Here is a 19,102-nt window from a genome sequence, read left to right on the forward strand (position 1 = left end):
CTGTATTAGACATTAAATCTGTTTTTGTGTCAGTTGTTTTACTAAATCACTTTATGTTGGTTTTTCCTCTACTTTCTTTCTCGTTTGTATATTGTGGCTTCAAGTATCATGATATGATGCAGCTATGTTATGAAGGAGCTGTAAAACAACTTCTCTTTTTCGTAAGGCTCACTACACTCTTAGTCCTTTTCTCACTGTACGCTGTGCTTGTATTGCAGGCTGCTCAGGTGGTGCTAATCTCCCTGTTTGAGCTGAACACACCAGAGTTCACCATGCTGCTGGGAGCGCTGCCTAAAACCTTCCAGGATGGAGCCACCAAACTCCTGCACAATCACCTAAAGAACTCCAGCAATGCTGCAGCCACGGTACCACCAACATTATGACCTTGCTACTGAAAGTACTGTACAATAAATACTGAAACGATGGTAGGAAAAAAATGACCTCAAACGTTCACAGCAACGGATGCAGAAGCTCATTATACAATGACGTGCAGAATACATGGAATTTAAGAACATCTGCAGAATGATTACCCTCTAAAGCTGGAAAAGACCACTTTTTCAGACTTTCCAAGGATTTGTTCACACAATAGTGCAAATCTCATGTATTTCTCTTTACAATTTAGAGTTCGCCGAGCAACACAGTGGGCCGCACACCTCCAAGACACTCTGGTTCCCGCACCAGTCCCCTGACCTCCCCTACAAACTGCTCTCATGGAGGACTCTCACCCAGGTACTACAACAGTGCTGTGAAAGTCCTACAGAACATTCTGGAAGTATATGGACAGTACCGCTTTTGTGGCTTTTCACCAACGATAAGACTAAAGTCAAAACGCCTCTAAACTACTCAAAGCTGAAAACAACTGCAGATGTTTTGTACTTAAGCAGAATTGTTTAATACTCCAACCATTTGCATGCATTTTTTTTTTGCAGCAGAGATTCTCATTTTATTAACAAACAGGATTAAGAGGTAATGCACTGCAGAAGCATGCAGTTCCAGTGCACCAGTATTCACCCCCCTTGAACTTTCCCACATTTTGTAGTGTTACAACCCCCCCCCCACACACACACACACATATGCAGGTCCATTTCAGTTCCAGGTTGTAAGATTTAAAAAATATGGAAAATTCCATGAGCGTGAATACTTAAACAAGCCACTTTATATAATTGAGCCAATCACATGTTTGGTTATGGATCTCTGCTGTTTAACAGTACTAATCCTGTTACATTAACCTGTAAGTTGACCTTCTAACACGCAAGCCTGTTTTCCTCTGCTTTTCCTTCCCTTTCTCCTCTTTCTCTTTGTTTTTCCTTCTCCCTGCATCATCCCTTGTTCCTGACTCAGTCGTATATGGGGCTGGAGTTCGAACGGTCTATCAAAGGCCCCGTGTCCCTTCACTCCCCCTCCCTCTGGCCCTGGCACCCCCCCTCTCCGACCTGGGCGCCGGGCCCCCTCGCCCAGGTAACGGCCTTCCGCCTGGGGGTCACAGCGTGGGGTCAAAGGTCATGGGGAGTCACTTTCCCATTTAGAAACAGGCTGTTGTTCATTACCAGTTTGCTTGTATTGCATTTATTACGAGTTCCTACAGGAAGAATGTCTCAAAATGGCCAGACACACTACGTTTTTGTTTTTCTTCTTGACATCTCATTTTTCACATTATACTTCTCATGATCTCTTAATATCAACTCAGTCCCCATCATTCCACACTTCCTGCTTGACTATTTGGGAATCTATCCCTTTCACACCCTTTATTCGAGTTACTTTTCTCTGTCATTCTGTTTTGTTCTGCATCTGGATGAAGACTATAGAATAAACTAGAGCCTCATTCAGGAACTGTTCACAAGACTACAGAACCACATAAAGCGAAATGTTCAGCATGTTATCTAACGTTCACAGAGCCTGTTCTCCAGGGGATTGCACAAAGTGAGCTAAATATATTCAGAACGTCTCACACGCAGATGGTTTCACTAAACTGCGCATTACTAGTCACACTTAATTACAGTCTAATAAAGATGACAGATATAGCTAAAGCTATTGAGATATTCTGAACATTTTGAAAGGTAAAGCAGATTAAATACAGATGCCTAGAAATGGCTACTGAAAAAGGTGTTATTGTAAGACTCTTTTGTCTTAAGTTTATATCAAAGCAAGTAGAACTAAACTATTGCATGCTTAGTGTATCACACAGTTTTGGCTTTTTTATGTAAACAGCAATAAATATCATACGTACTCCAACTTGATCATAAAGTTGACTTGGAAACACACTAGAGAACAAAAGGCAGGCAAGAGGTGCCACAAATCAATATAAAATGTATGGAATGTTTTTAATATCCTGATTAAAAAGTCTGTATGAATCTAGTTGTGTAGATTTGAGTGACTCACAGCTGCTTGATTTTATGGATACCCAATTTACGCTTGAGGGATTTACACTGACATGAAGATGTACAGTACTGTGCAAAAGTGTTAGGCACATGCAAATAAGTGTTGTAGCACAAAGATGCCTTCAATATAATGAAATCAAATGTTTCTACATTTGGAAAACATAAATACCGTAAAGAGCAGTAAACAGTAGTAAATGATACAAAGTCAATATTTGGTGTGAGAAAAAAAAATAGTAGTCTCTGGTAGAATTAGTGCAGTTTTATAAGGAAATGAGTTGTAAGTTTTATTGAGCATTGTTGCAGAACCAGACACGGTTCTTCTGGAGACTTTAACTGTCGCACTCACGCCTGATTTTTGCAGCAAAACCCAGCAGCCTTCATTGTGATTTTTGGCTGAAATGTGTCTCTTACATAAAATGCTGCTTTCTTTATTGACATACAAACATTTTTCTGTAACATTTCATTTTGAGCAGGAAAACTAATGTTTGGGAATCTAAAATGTTTTTTGTACTGACTCGATAATGTAGAAGTCATCAAATAAAAAATCTATAACAAAGTTTGTACTAAAAAAAAATAGAGTGCCTAAAACTTTTGCACAGTACTGTATATACGTGTTCAGAATTGTGTAATCACAGTACTGTTGTCGTGGCAATTTTATTATTTTTTTTACTATTTTTTGTGTTATTTTATTGTCATTCAGTAGGTTGCAGGCGTAAACCAGCATTAAAACAGTGTCCTGCGGGAAGTATAGCCACTGGAGTAGAATGATCTGGAAAATTCTCAGATAAAGAGAATTCACTATGCTATAAAAAAATCTGATTGGAACTTTAAACATGGTGTGTGTGTGAGGGTGTGTGTGTGTGTGGGTGTGCAGGTGTGTGTGTATGGGTGTGTGTATGCGTGTGGGTGTGTGAGTGTATGTTGGTGTGTTTGTGCTTGTGTGTGTGGGGCTTTTCAGGATTTACTCTGTTGCTTTACTTTACTAACAGTTACTTTACATTGAAGTAAAAACAACTTAGTTTGTTATGGCATGTGTGTGTGCATGTGTTATGTGTGCAGCATGCTGGAATATGACACAGAGAACATGAACTCAGAGGAGATCTACAGCTCTCTGAGAGGAGTCACTGAAGCCATTCAGAGCTTCAGCTTCCGCAGCCAGGAGGACAGCTATGAGCCAATCAAACGCGACACCAAGAAAGACGACGCGGTGAGTTTTACTTCACTTTGTAGTGAACAAAGTGGGCGGAACTTTACTGCCACTCCCACAGCGTTGGTTATTTTGTATCTCTCCAGATGTACTTCCTTCAAAAATGCATCTGGCTAAATAATTCTGAAGAAAAAAAATAATCTTAATGTTCTCATATACTGTATGGCCAAAAGTTTGTGGACACATGACCATCACACCCATATGTGGGCTGTGCCTAAACTAAAATTCCCACAAAGTTGAACGCACCCAATTATCTAGAATGTCTTTGTATGCTGTAATTTAAAGATTTACATTCACTGGAACTATGGAGCCCAAACATGTTCCAACATGACATTGCCCCCATGCACAAAGAAAATGGGGTTTGTGTCAAGGTTTGTATGGAAGAACTCGAGGGGTTTGTGCAGAACCCTGAGCTCAACCCCACTGAACACCTTTGAGATGAATTGGAACATCAACTGCACCTCAGGCCTCCTCACCCAACATCAGTGCCTGACCTCTCTAATTCTCTTAGGCTGAATAAGCACAAAACCCCACAGCCACACTCCAAAATCTAGTGGAAAGCCTTCCCAGAAGAGTGGAGGCTGTTACAGTAGCAAAGGGGGGACCAACTTTGGAAAGGGATATTCAGCAAGCACATGAAGGAGAAGCCTTTATTTGTCATGTATACACTGCAGCATAACAAAATATTTTTTTTTACATATCCCATTTAGGGTTAGAGCACAGGGTCAGTCAGGATACAGTACGGTGTCCCTGGAGCAGAGTGGGTTAAGGCCCCAAAAGTAGCAGCATGGCACAGTTGGGGCTTGAACCCCCACCCATTTGAGCACTATACCAGATAACCTTAACCATTGAGCCACCACTGCCCCGTATGGGGGGTGTGTGGGGGTGGACATAGTTTTGTCAGTATAGTGTATATAAATGCAGTACATTGAATTTCTTTTCTTTGCATGTCCCAGCTTGTTATGACGCTGGACTCAGACCACAGGGTCGGACGTGATACAGCAGCCCTGGAGCAGAGAGAGTTAAGGGCCTTGCTCAAGGGCACAACAGTGGCAGCATGGCGGTGCCAGGGCTTGACCTCATGACCTTATGATCATTCAAAGTGATATATCAAAACAATATTATTCTAGTGGTTTTCAACATGCATGCACGTGCAAATATAGTGCGTAGAAATGTTCTTGTCTGTTTAATGACATAGCTGTGAAACTTCCATATCCTATCAAATGTAGATTTTCTTTCAAAACAGTATCTTGTATTTCATGGTGTGTGCCTCACACAGAGTGCCGTAGCGTCCTGCGCTGCAGACCCCCGGCTAGGTACAGACGTGATGGAGGGGGGCCGAACGGCTCTGGACAACAAGACATCGTTACTGAACACACCGTCCCCTCGCTCTTTCCTGGGGCCGAGGACACGCGAATACAATCCCTATAACTACACAGACTCCATCAGCACTTACGATAAAGCTGCTCTAAAAGAGGCGGTGTTCGACGATGATGTGGAACAGCTCCGTGATGGTAACGCATTCGTTTATTTGTTTGTTTTTTTGTTTGTTTATTGCTGTTGACATTTGTTACTGTATAGAGGATATGCATTGACGTCACTTTCCCACCTGAACACGCCCCTGAGTGTTAAAACATCCAGCGAAATGGCTGGTTTTAATAGAGGAAGCTGCGAAAACGCTTGTATATCTAGCGATTATCAGCTAAAATTAAAGGCAGTTGGACTCGACAGTGACCCTTACAACTTGCCCAAGAACCTGTGGTCCATGAACGTTGGCATGTGGCCAGAAACCGGTTTCCCCGACATTTATATGTACCTTATTTTCAGCAAAGCCTGAATGCATACAAAAGCCTTGACGTGTGGTCCTACTTAAAGGTGGGATTTGTTGGAGAAATTAAAGTGATAAGAACACCAATAAACATTCTGATTGTATGTACAAATATTTTTATTTTATTCTATAATTTTATCTGGTAAACCATAAGCTAGCTAGTCCTAGTTTGTTTGTAGCGAACACTGCTTCCACTTACTAACATTATATATTTATGAAGGTAAAACACAATCAGAGAATGAATGAGCCTCCATTATTCATCAATGGAAACAGGCAGCGTTTAAAAAGAAATATGTAGCGAATTATTCATCATTGTACATGAATACCACACGCCAAAAGAACTTACACATACACTGCTCCACTTAGTAAAAAAGGACTGAATGGTTTTTTGGCACTCTGTAAAAAGATAGCTCTGAACTCTTGTTGAATCTGTTAGCACATCGCTCTCACAGCAGCTTTTTCCCATTTGAGATGTGTTTTTCTGTGATTTCACGGAATTCACGCTGTACACTAATGCTGCCGCTCAGTCTTTTTGCCACTCAGTGGGCGTGAACAAGGTGAGTTCCACGCCTACCGTGACATCACGTGCGTACCCTCTATAACATGCAGTGTTCTCAGTTTTCTTGGTTCTTCTTTAGGTCGTCGTCAAGAGTTTGGTGAAAACAAAATCATGGCTCCCAAAAGTTATTCTGCAGGTAATAGTTTTTTTTTTCAATTTCTTGTGGCATTAAACAAGCAGATCAATTATATCTGAGTGTAGTCTCACATTATTCCTTTTCTGCCATCTGCCAGGCCCTGTGCAGCACCTGGAGCTGGTTGGTGACCTCCTGAAGGAGCTGTCCAATCACAGCGAGCGTGTGGAGGAGAGGCGGGCCGCCCTGTTGGAGCTGTTGAAGGTGACCCGTGACGACAGTGTGGCCGTATGGGAGGAGCATTTTAAAACCATGCTGCTGCTGCTCCTGGAGACACTGGGGGACAAAGATGTGAGTGATCCACTTTACAGCTCCTTGTGCGTGTCAGTATATAGCACTCACAGCGAAGCAGAATGTGGAAAGAGCAACGTATGAACAGCACTGTGACCTGCCAACCTTCACACATTTTGCGTATGTGCTTCACATTTTAACGTCGGAGTATGCTCATACGAGTTATCACTCAGATATATGCCAATAGAGCAGTAGTATTTTCCCCGCCCAATGACACGGGCAGGTGTGTCAGTTAGCATACGAATGACACCCGTGGAAGCTCTGCCCCTTCCACCATCTTATTTTAATGGTGCATTCATGTAATGTTGGAAATACCATATATACACCAGTTCAATGCACATGATCGCCACCACAAGGTCGTAATTACGAGTGGGAAAATACAGATTTTCTTTGAGTTTCTGAGTTGGGGGCGTGTCAGTAACGAAAACGTATAATGAATGGATGCACCGTCTGTAGTTGATGGTAAATTTGTCGAAATTGAATGTTTACAATAAAACAAGCTTACTGCCTGCACAAAATGGAATAGCATTGTATAATTACGATGTAATGTGTAACGATAAAGTTTGTACTGGCTTCGTAAATTGATTAAAGACATAAAAAACACACCTGATGTGTCTACATCTTCAAGAAGTAGAGTTAAAAACCTTACTGTATTTTTTTGTAGTTGATTTAAGAAAAGGTACACCTCCGACTTAAACGCACCCGATGTCGTAATTATGCCTTCCCAACTCGTAAATACGAATTCCCAGAAGGACTTGAATGCACAGTTAGTAATGTTTCAGTTTTCCCGTTTTAAAGATACACTGATGCGGCATCAAGGTAAGTGGACAATGTATTCAGTTTGTCAATGGGAAATAAAATCCAGCGAACATATTTGAACAAATACAGTATGTTATATAAATAAACTTTAATGAAGTGCCACATCTAACACTGCAAATCATTTTAATGGTAATTAAAAAGTAAACAGAAACACTCCAACGTCAATCAGCAGGCCCGTCAAACAGATCAGCAGTGTAAAACATTGTCATTGTGGAATTATATCACTATATTACCCACTTTAAACAGTCTCGGGTAGCGCACTAAACTAAGGTTTTTGGATCAGGAGTGGGAGTGTGTGGATCCATGTCTAATGTCCATTTTTGCTGTTTTCCTGCTCAGCACACCATCCGGGCGCTGGCGCTGCGTGTTCTGAAAGAGATCCTGCGAAGTCAACCCGCACGCTTCAGGAACTATGCAGAACTGACCATTATGAAAACACTGGAGGCGCACAAAGACTGCCACAAAGAGGTCAGACACAAGTGGGGTCAAAAAACCTTTTCCGCTACTGTTGCCTGAGGTGGAAAAGTCTGCATATCAGTAAAGTAGTATCAGTAATTTACATTTACATTACATTTATTCATTTAGCAGACGCTTTTATTCAAAGCGATTTACTAATGAGAAAACACAAGCAAAGCGATATATCAAGCAGAGAACATCACAAGTAGTGCTACTATACAAGATCCGTTAATTGAGTTCCAGAAGAAGCAAAGTGCGCAGAGTAGAGGTGTAAGTGCCAAAGTAAATCAATTAATTAATTAATTAATGTATTTATTTATTTTTAGTTTATTTTTTATGAGTTGGTTAGGTGTTCATGGAAGAGGTGGGTCTTTAGCTGTTTTATGAAGATGGTGAGAGATTCTGCGGTCCGGTTTGAGGTTGGAAGTTCATTCCACCACTGAGGAACAGTTATTTTGGATGTTCTTGAAAGGGACCTTGAGCCACGCTGAGTAGGTAGTACTAAGCGTCGGTCGTTGATTGATCGCAGATTGCGTGAGGGAGCGTAAGCCTTCAGGAGAGTGTTGAGGTAGGAGGGTACTGTTCCAGACAAGGTCTTGTAGGTGAGCATCAAGGCCTTGAATTTGATGCGGGCGGCTACAGGAAGCCAATGGAGGGAGATGAAGAGGGGTGTGACGTGGGTTCTCTTGGGCTGGTTGAAGACGAGGCGTGCTGCTGCATTCTGAATCATCTGAAGGGGTTTGATGGAGCTGGCCGGGAGGCCTGAGAGTAATGAGTTGCAGTAGTCCAGTTTGGAGATAACAAGAGCCTGGACTAGTAGCTGTGTAGCCTGTTCGGTGAGGTAGGGTCTGATTTTCTTGATGTTGTACGGGATGAACCTACAGGACCGTGCAGTTGTTGAAATGTACTGCACACTGCATCATTTTACTGCACACTAAAGAGTGCAGTAAAGTGATGTGAATGCAAGTATGCATTGTAGTCTCTCCATTGGGAACAGCGAACACGTCGTATTTCTTATGGCAATTTTTGTTTGTTTATTTTTACCCGCTGCGAAGTTCCTGGATGGAAACTTGCCTACAGTCACTCTTCTTACACAGCAGCGCAATAACATTGAGATGCGCATTGCCATCGGAGATATCAGTCATGTTAACATTTACTGATTCAGGATTAGGGTTAGCAGTTGAGAGGATAAGTGCCTTCTTCAAAGCCAAGTTACCACTGCCCTGGTTATCATATAGTAACTCTTGTACTGCCAGTATGAAGAATTAGACGTACACTTCCTTTAGCATCGCACTGTGTTTTTGTCTGCCGTTAAGGTGGTGCGTGCCGCAGAGGAGGCCGCCTCCACCCTGGCTTCCTCCATCCACCCGGAGCAGTGCATTAAGGTGCTGTGTCCCATCGTACAGACTGCAGACTACCCCATCGACCTGGCCGCCATCAAAATGCAGACCAAGGTCATCGAGCGCATTCCGGAGGACTCCCTTTATCAGCTGCTGCCTGACATCATCCCCGGTCTACTACAGGTACGCACATATAAAACACACTTACTCACTGTGTACAAACGCACGTCCACATAGTCATTAACACACATGATATACACCTGGTACACTCAGCTCTTACAGGTAAACCCAGGAACAGTACAGTAATAAAGAAAGCCATTGCAGGTTCTCGCAGCCATTAACACACAGTTAGACGCCACACACGTACCTTCAAATGAGATTGTTGTGTCCCGTTGCTTGTACGTGTCACTGTCAACGCTGTGTGTTTGTGTTTAAGGGTTATGATAACACTGAGAGCAGCGTGCGGAAAGCCAGTGTCTTCTGCCTTGTGGCAATTTATTCTGTGATTGGAGAAGGGTTGAAGCCTCATCTTGCCCAACTGACAGGCAGCAAGGTAAATGGATAGAAGGATGGATGGATGTATGGATGAACTGATTCTCATGGGGAAATTTGTGTGCTAGAACCGCAAAGACATTGATGTACAAGACGAAGTTATACATTCAACACGTATGTTATTATATTGGCAATATACTACACTGCTATTAGACTATTTATTAGTTTTTTTTTAAGGCTTTCCATTCTCTCATTCATATACTGTATCATTGTTTTAGTCTTTTTTAATTTGTCATTTTTTAAAATTGTCCATCACATTACAGTTTGCAGAAAAGAAACTCTTTTCTTCTTCAGTCTGCATTTTCTACTACTGATTTGTAGAGTAGTATGGGAAAACTCTGGCAACCTTGGGGATGCAAATATTTTAATTATCTGAGCAATGGATGGGAAGGCCAGAAAATTTCCTTTAAGCACATGCATAATCCATCTTTGAATACGCAAAAAAGTCACCAACTGAGAGTGTATGCATTGTTATTATTAGCATGACAAATCTTCAATACTATCTTCATCTTGTCCTCTGACAGATGAAACTGCTGAACCTCTACATCAAGCGAGCCCAAACTACCAACAGCAACAGCAGCAGCTCCTCTGACATCTCCTCCTACAGCTAAACCAACCAATCACCTTCTAAACCAATCCGAACCTCGCTCCCAGTCCAGTTTTACTGAAACGACTCGGTTTCTTCAGAACAGCCCAACCCACAATCTGAGGTCTTCTTTTAATTAAAGGACAGTGGTTTTGATCGAATTGAATCCTTCATTAAACCCAAAACAACAATAATTATATAAAAAGACCTGTATTTAGAAATGTGACTTGTTGCTTGTTCGGTTTTGGGTCCACGTTCCAGTATGTGATGACTGAAACGGCTTGTATTGCCGTACTCCTGAATGTGTGTATATCAAACATTAATGAGAGCAGTTGTGCCTCAGTCCAGTGGACCTGTTTGTCTGTATTCTCTTATAGGGCAATCTATTTCTATTAAAGGAATACTCTTGCTTTTTTTTTTCTTTTTTTTTTATAAATCTCATTACCACATCTGCAGTGTATGTGTAATGACCATGGACAACAATTTAGAAAATTGCCCTTTACTGAGAAAAGAACAGAAAATCTGTTCATATATTACTTGCTTAAAATGAAAGTCTAGTCTTTTTTTGCAGACCAATGCTTAGAGCACGTTTATGAATTTATAAGTCAAACGTTTTGAAGCTTTAAATCTGTCCAATTCAGCCTTTCAGAAACAGAACTAGTTTTTTTTGAGGGAAGAATTTGTTGGTATGTGATGTAGTTACTGTAACTCTAGGGAAACATGGAAGTACCTCACTGGCACAAAATTATAAGTGAAGTATCTGAAGGATACTTTTTACTGTATTGCTTCACTGATTGAACGTAGGGTAACACTACATAAGAACATTTTTATGTTAAAATGTTTATTTCTGTACTATCCTAACATGTTCATTGTTAGAGTCTACTGTTTGGAGTTTCAAATTCCTGTTATATAGACTTATATATAGATATATATCTATATATCTTAAACATTAATTCACTGCACCAACATCTGCCCCAAAGACTTTTATTATAAGTCTGAATTTTTCTCAGTACATGCAAATGTGCAGGAAAACTTCAGTGTTTGGACCACCACAGAGAAAGGAGCTTCTCAGTAAAGGGAAGCGTACAGGGAAACTTTAGTTCTTGGACCCCTACCAAGAAAATGTCTTCTGTGATTACACATACGCTATAGATTTGATGTACAGAAATTAGATTGAAAATTTCTGGAGTATTCCTTAAAACACTTTTTTTTTAAAAACATTATTCCGTCGGTGCAGAGGAAAAACGACGTTCACTAGCTGGTTGCGTTTTAAAATCATTCGGGCGTAAAATTCAAGTAGCGACATTCGCGATCGGCGAACGAAGACTGACCAATCAGCTGCTGTATTATTGTTCGCTTGCGTCAACAATTCAGTGACGGACGTTTTATGTCTTATAAATGTAAGGTCGAGTTGAACGTTCATTCCTATGTAGGTGTAGTAAGACATCTTTATCACTGCTGCCTCTAATTTCTGGAAAATTCTGTTGCATGCTAATCATTTGGACCTACAGAAAATTCTCTTCTTGGGGGGGCATGTAATGCTAAATATGCAAGAACAGAGATTGTATTTGTACAGTAATTGTCCTTTTTGTCCATTAAGAAGGGAAAAAAAGATGAAGGATAAATGTATCACTGGTTCATTCTGTTAAAAACAACAACAACAACAACAACAAAAAACCCCGAACATGTATAGAAGATTTGACTGAGCATTTCGTGTTATACCTGAATTTGCTTGACGATCATTTAGCTAGTTCAGTGACTTCCATGAGGAAGTCTGCTTAGAATAATATAGAAATTTTATTGCCTTTGGGTTCGATTTTGAAGACCAAGAAAAGAAATTTAAAAGGACTGTGGATGTCAGATATGCTCAATTTGAAGCAAACCTCTTCATCAGTGAACCTTCATCTCAATGATGTTCATAGACCCAAAGTAAACGTTCAGCTAACTGAGCTTAACATTGGCCATTTTCAGATTACAATACCGCTATGAAATGACACTTCGTATGATAAGTACTCGCTCTAATACTTATAAGTTTAGTGCAAATCTCAATTTTATTTCGAGCAATAATTCTAAACTGATCCAAATTGGATTCACTTTTAGCCAAACCACTTATCCAATTTTTTGGTTGTGGGAACGTCTGTGTGCCTGTATGGCCTTTTAAAGTTCTTCCTTACACAAAGCTGCTGTTAATTGAACCCTGGCTCTTTAGCTATTACACTTTGTGCTCTTGAATGCTGAATGTTGACCGTGTGTTGATTTGTTACCTAGCTATTAGGTCATGTACTAATGTTCATAAAACATTTTCGGTATGTTTTTAGGCACTTCAGTTGTACAGCTGGGGACTGAAGATGTCTCCCCAGCAGTGGACTCACTGAATCGTAAAAAGTCAGCAACAATTTTCCCTGGATGTGTATTCTGTCTTTGTGTCAGTATGAAACTGGATGAGAAACATTTTACATCTAGGTTACAGTCATCCAGGTTACATCTAATGTCTTGTGGTAAGTCAATATATATATATATATATATATATATATATATATATATATATATATATATATATATATATATATATATATATATTTGACTTACTACAATATATATAGTTGTCTAGAGCATTGGTTCTCGAAGTGGGTCCAGGTGGCTCTGATTTATTCATTTAGTTAGGACGGTGAAAATCATAAATCCACTTTTATTTTTATTATTATTATTACTATATTGTTCCTAAGTTCCTATAATTGTTATAATGCTCCATACCTCTCATACATTAAAAACAATACCTCCACTACTCATTAAAATAATGAGGTTAATATTTGAATTAGTTTGTTTATGCTCATACATCAGTGCTGAGGGGTCTGAGAATTTATTTTATAATTAACGGAGTCCCTGGCTGCAAAAAGTTTGAGAACCCCTGGTCTAGACTTAACACAACATGACAGATACTAAGAACAATTTATTAGTATTAAGTCAGAAAACATTAAAACAACCTCACTGCAAAAAAAAAAACAAAAAACAAAAAAAACAGTATCTATGCAAGTGAATAAAGGCAAATTCATTTAATCTAATACAGTATGTATAATTATGAGATTAGTATATAGCAAAAAAAAGAAAGAAAAAGATCTCCAAACCCATTTCTAGAGCTCTTTTACTAATGAACTACTAATTTCAAGCTTGAAATGGTCTTTTTTTTTAAAAAAGTAAAAAAAATCAGTGGATACTTTGGCTCTTTTCTTGAAATAAAGCAAAATTATCCACTCATTGTCCATTTCAAACCTAAAATTAGTGTCTGAAACCACCTACATTGCGGAATTTGCCTATATTCATGATATTTCTACTTGCTTAGGTATTGTGTGACGTTTTAGCAGTGTTTTAATCGACCATCCTGAAGAGTTCTTCCTGCATGCACCTAAAAGCATGCGTGTTTTAGCAGTCGCTTTCACAATCTCACATTCTGGATCCGATCTCTTCTGGTGTAAACACAGTACTGTAATGATGTAATGCAGTAAGCAGCGTCATACTGTAGCTGACTGAGTAATGATCCTGGTTGTGTGTATACTGTAGATATGTTTACATGGATACTTACTAGGGCCTAAGGCTTCGGTTAGAAATGTCTAGAGGGTCCCAATGCTTTATACGTTCCCTCACCTTACTCTTCACTACTACTACTACAGAAAAGCACCTCTTCTCTTATATCCAACTATGTTCACTTACGCTGCAAATGTTGGGGTTTTTTTGGTGTGTGTGCGTGTGTGTGTGTGTGTGTGTGTGTGTATGTGTGTGTGAGGGAAAAGCCAGTGTTTTAAAGGACTGTTACAACGGCAGCCAGTACAATGCTTTTGCTGACGTATTGAAATATTAGCCGACACGCCTCCTATCGCTTTACTGTGCATGCCTTTCGTTTAGCTGCTCTTATTTAATATCCATATCTGTATTTATGTGTTTTATTTCGTGTGCGTTCCAACAACTGTACATAAAAGACCTGTTGTTTTTTTTTTGTTTTGTTTTTTAATTAAACTTCCACCTGTGATAGTTTCTGTAAACACCATTTGCTCTAGATAAAGCAAAACCTCTGACTTTTCCACCTCAGTCTCTGTCTCCTTCTTAAAATATATTGCATGTGTCGAGTTTTGATGCAGTGTATTTCAAATACATTTTATATAAAGAACTGTTTCTGTTCAAAAATCCAATTGGAGTCACATGTGAAACCGTTGTAAAATCACGCTTCGTCAGTGAATAATTGAATTCTGTGTTAAATCAATAAAACGGTTACACTTAAGCCATTGTTCTGTCCATGGAATACCTTCCTTTTTGGGCATTATGTTGCTTAGCAACCAAAGCTTACTGTTAACAGACTACATTGTGTGGCAGAAAAATTGTTTATTGCAATGATGATTAATAATGATTTATTTATCAAATTCTGGATTTGATCATATTGATTTATTTAGTATTGAATACAAACAACAACCTTTTTGTCCTATTACAGTTAGTGTTTGAATTTTAAAAAGCTCTTATGTCACCTTCAAACCTACCGAAAGCTCTGTTTTGTGTACAGTCTTCTGAATTTTCTAGATTAGTAAATACTTTTGAATCTAAGGTCAGAGTTTTCGATTTGAGACGCAGCTCATAACAGCAATCAAGACGACGGCGGAACGTTTTAAGAGCGACAGAGCTCGTCATCGCTGTGCATAAAAACGCTACACATTATTCACTTGGACTTGACGGACGGATGTTTTAACTCTGAAGTGCCACATAGTGAATGTTGGGCTGCTTGTGCATACTCATGTATAAACCAGGCTTGTGTGCTTCGCGTCGGGGCGAATCACACCACCTCATGGGGATTCTTTTCATATAACAACACAACATTTCCCACTAAACTGCTAAGTCAGTGCGTACGGCTGTACTAGATCTCCACTATACCGTGTCATTGCTGTTTAGGTATTCTATTTAATGTGCATTGCGCGGTTTGGGACACAGCCTTAAATTCTGTTTAAATGTGTGTGAGTAGGGCAAAATCGTACATGCTGCTATACTAATCACAGCAGGGTGTACACAGTCTTTTAATCTTTCAAATACAACATGAGGCAAATTCAGAGCAAGATAACGGCAAATTAAAATCTTATTTCAGAATGTTTCTTCCTTCAGTCCAAAGTCATCTAATATCAGTGCGCTTACGCACTTCATTCTGCTTTGTTCCATTCGTTCTACCTGTCTCTTATTTGATCTGTCAGTCATTGGGCCGAGTGGACTCGTGTGCCGGCTTGCAGCTGATTTCATCAGGGAAGGTTACATGGAGGAGGAAGTGTTTTAGACCTTCCGAGCCTCTGACTGACATCACAGCCTGAGGCAGGAGAGAGCTCATCACATCACCCAGCTCCACCCAGCTTCACGAACACTCTCCATTCTCTCTCCATTCTCTCCTCCGCTCACTAATGAGCTCGAACAAGCTGTGTGGCACTTTATTTATTTATTTATTTATTTGATAATGACCTTTCCCACAAAAATGGTGCACGCATGTGACTTCTAGATGGAGTCTGCTCCCAGTGCATGTGATACACAAGCGTTGGACACTTAAGTTGAAACAAAAGACACTTTGAGACTGAAGTATAATGAGCATTTTCACCTTGACATTCACACATTAATCATAATCCCATTTCCACTGAATATAGCTGACGTTTTGGTAAATGAATCTAGTTATTGACCAACATTATTGGACCTGAAATTAATATACTGTATTAAGTAAGGAGTAAGATATGACAGGGTGTGCTGTGATAGGAAAATAATCAACATTTGAAACTGTGCTTTATTTCACAGCAAGTTGCCAATGATTCCAATTATTAATGAACAACATGGCATATTTTTTTATCCATTTGTAGATGAATTGAACATTGTGGTTTGTAAGACCACCAAGTCACGTTGGTTCCTGTTATCAAATTCCTGTTATCAAAGCAGGTATAACCAGTCCCTCCACGATTTTGTGATCGCAGAAATGAACGAAAAATCAGGCACATTCCACAATCAGAGGAGTTTGCAATTTTTCAAAATTACTGCAGATTTTCTGAAGATTTGGGCCAAGACATGTCATGTGACATCATCACAACCCGCATTCAGCCAAAGCCCTCTTCGATTCTCTTCCGTCAAACATGAGTACAGCTAAAAGGTCTCATTTACTAACAAACCATTACTACGAAAGACAATTTCGTGCAATTGGACTTTCACCATTTCAAGTAGTTTTCCACCAAAAAAAGCACAAAAACCTTCACAAGTTGCATCGCAAATTTTGAAATAAGCCACAGCAAAATAGAGCGTTTCACACCAGACTTCTTTGTGAACGAAGCTCAATACAAAGCAGGATTTGCTAAAAACTTGATTCCCAAGCATGGATCATGACCAGCTGTTCATGACCCAGCTTCATATCCAGAAGACGGAAATATCGCACTTTATATTTTGTGAACGTCTGCCAATCGCCTTTCCGAATGAGATTCCACGACTAATGCGACTAAAGTTACCGATTGTACTCACAGAGACCAGAGTTATGTCGTTGTTTTTATTTTTAACCTGAAAACGTCTTTATTACGCACAATACAGTGAGGTGATTGTCTTTTTGAAAACTGTGTACGTTTTGTGCGAATCATTTTACATCAGAATGCTTTGTGAACGCGCTTGTGAGTAGATTCCACGGCTAATGTTGTTGCTGTAGTATCTGAAAGCACGAGCTGTTCTCTTCCGGAAAGGGGGCGGGGAGCAGCAGCTCATTTGCATTTAAATAGACACACACCAAAACAGCGTTGTTTTTTTCTGCCACCCAAAAAAGGGCATTTACAATATGGTGTTAATGATCTGTGGGATATATTGAGCTGAAACGTCACAGACACTTTCTGGGGACACCTGAGACTAATATTACATCTTGTAAAAAGGCTTAAAATATGTCTCCTTTAATATTCAGAGTATTACCATGTGTAAAGAATTTCATGGTACAGAGAACTCATAGAAATATGGATCTAACTCAAGTTTTTCCTGCATATAAAAGTTCAGTGTATGTTAATAGGATTTTGAAGGACACAAGGTGTCTCGAAAGCAGACTTCACCATCACCTGATCCAACAGAAGTGCGGTCCGATAAATGTTAATGAAATGCCCTTTCACGTCCAAAATCTGAAGCAGCTTGTCAATCAAACACACTTTTTTATGACATTTGATTAGATGAAAATAGTCACGGACGAGAAGCTTGCACGGATATCGTGTTCATGCAGTTCCGAAAACTATCAGCAGGGGGAGTGAGAGAGCTGAGAATGAAGCAAACCGTTCAGATCACTCTCGACCTTGACACATACTACACAATTTAATAGATAAATCAAATATTTAGAGCATAGTATTTATTAATGCAGTGAGTATAATCGTGATATAATGCACATGATCTGGATTACTACAAGGTTATAGTAGTGAGATCACCTGCATGAGAAACTGATGTGGAGAAATTCCATGCAAATGTACAGCTAATAATAATAATAATAATAATAATAATAATAATTCACAAATAGTTAGTGAAGTGTTTACAAAAAATATTTCTACTCATATGGAGTGACTAACTCCAATTCATATTTTGTCTTACATGACAAAATATAGTTCATATAGTTCATAGATTAAATCTTTTGAATGCGATTAAAATATTGTTTAAGTCGATCCATCTATCCATACCACTTATCCTTCAAGGTCATGGGGAGCCTGTAGCCTATCCCAGGGAACTCGAGGCACGAGGTGGAGGACACCCTGGACCAAGTGCCAACCCATCACAGGTCACAATCACACACACATTCACTCACTATGATGAATATGGAAATGCCAATCAGCCCACAACATGTTTTTGGACCAAGGGAGGGAGCTGGCGTACCCGGAGGAAACCCCCAAAGCACAGGGAGAAGATATAAACTCTGTGCACACCGGGCAGAGGCGGGATTTGAACTCCCAACCCCAGAGGTGCGAGGCAATCATGCTAACCACTAAACCACCGTGCTCCCTATTTAAGTTGATCAGAAACCTACATAGTCCTAACCTATTAGTCCTAATCCCAGTCACATCATAATGCTGATAAACTGCTTATTTTTGAATACTGCTGTGCATTCTGACTGAAAGGTCACATTTCTGACTTTGTAAAAGTCCCATCATTAAAGTGTAATGCGAGTAGGCATAAGAGCAGACAAGTCTTGCCTAGACAAGCCCAGTGCAGGAAAGAATTAGTCCAAGCTCAGGCCTGGTGATATCAAACTATCCTGACTGGGCCTTTCAGAATCAGTGAACAACTCTAGATAATATATTGTTAACTCCTGATCTACAGTAGAACACTGTAAAACATGCTAACTTTGCTGAAAAGCTGCATGAGCAACATGTAATGGATCCCTACAAAACAGAAACACAGTCAGACAGACAGGTGAGTGAGATGGTGGTACAGTAGGTAAAAAATGGTAAAACTTATATAGCGCTATTTTCCAAAGCTCTTTACACTGTGTCTCATTCACACACACCCCCCCCCCCCACTGGTAGCAGAACTGCCATGCAAGGCACTAACTTGCCATCAGGAGCAACTTGGGGTTCACTGTCTTGCCCAAGGACACTTCAGCATGTGGAGTCATGTGGGCCGGGAATCAAACCGCCAACCCTACGATTAGTGGACAACCCGCTCTACCACCTGAGCCACAGCCGCCCAGTAGTAGTGTTATTTCCTCATAGCTCCCGGGTCCCCGGGACTTTTGGTTACTGTCTTCCCAAAAAGATGCCTCTAGGTGGATTAGCTGCACTAGAATTACCCCCAGGTTTTAATGTGTGTATGCATGGTGCCTTGTGAGTAGCCAGTCCACATACTAGCATGTTTTTAGAAGGAAACAAGAGAACCCGGAGGAAACCCAATGTGTGCCCAAGCTCAGGATCAAACCGGGAACCATAGAGCTGTGAAGCAGCAACGA

The 19,102-nt window shown here is 40.1% G+C and overlaps 1 protein-coding gene across 1 annotated transcript in view; it reads left to right on the plus strand.

Moving 5' to 3' along the window:
- Positions 1-14,227, plus strand: part of LOC108271228 (CLIP-associating protein 1) — an 80,451-nt gene extending 66,224 nt beyond the window's left edge. The window contains exons 31-41 of the mRNA XM_053683180.1: positions 219-365; positions 623-729; positions 1,342-1,458; positions 3,438-3,585; positions 4,865-5,099; positions 6,052-6,108; positions 6,206-6,396; positions 7,555-7,683; positions 8,988-9,194; positions 9,448-9,564; positions 10,088-14,227. Coding sequence (XP_053539155.1) covers positions 219-365; positions 623-729; positions 1,342-1,458; positions 3,438-3,585; positions 4,865-5,099; positions 6,052-6,108; positions 6,206-6,396; positions 7,555-7,683; positions 8,988-9,194; positions 9,448-9,564; positions 10,088-10,174 — 1,542 coding nt within the window. The 3' untranslated portion in view covers positions 10,175-14,227. The remainder of the gene's footprint in view (positions 1-218; positions 366-622; positions 730-1,341; positions 1,459-3,437; positions 3,586-4,864; positions 5,100-6,051; positions 6,109-6,205; positions 6,397-7,554; positions 7,684-8,987; positions 9,195-9,447; positions 9,565-10,087) is intronic.
- The last annotated feature ends 4,875 nt before the right edge of the window (positions 14,228-19,102 follow it).

Source organism: Ictalurus punctatus, chromosome 10 (genome assembly GCF_001660625.3).
Source record: "Ictalurus punctatus breed USDA103 chromosome 10, Coco_2.0, whole genome shotgun sequence".
NCBI lineage: Eukaryota > Metazoa > Chordata > Actinopteri > Siluriformes > Ictaluridae > Ictalurus > Ictalurus punctatus.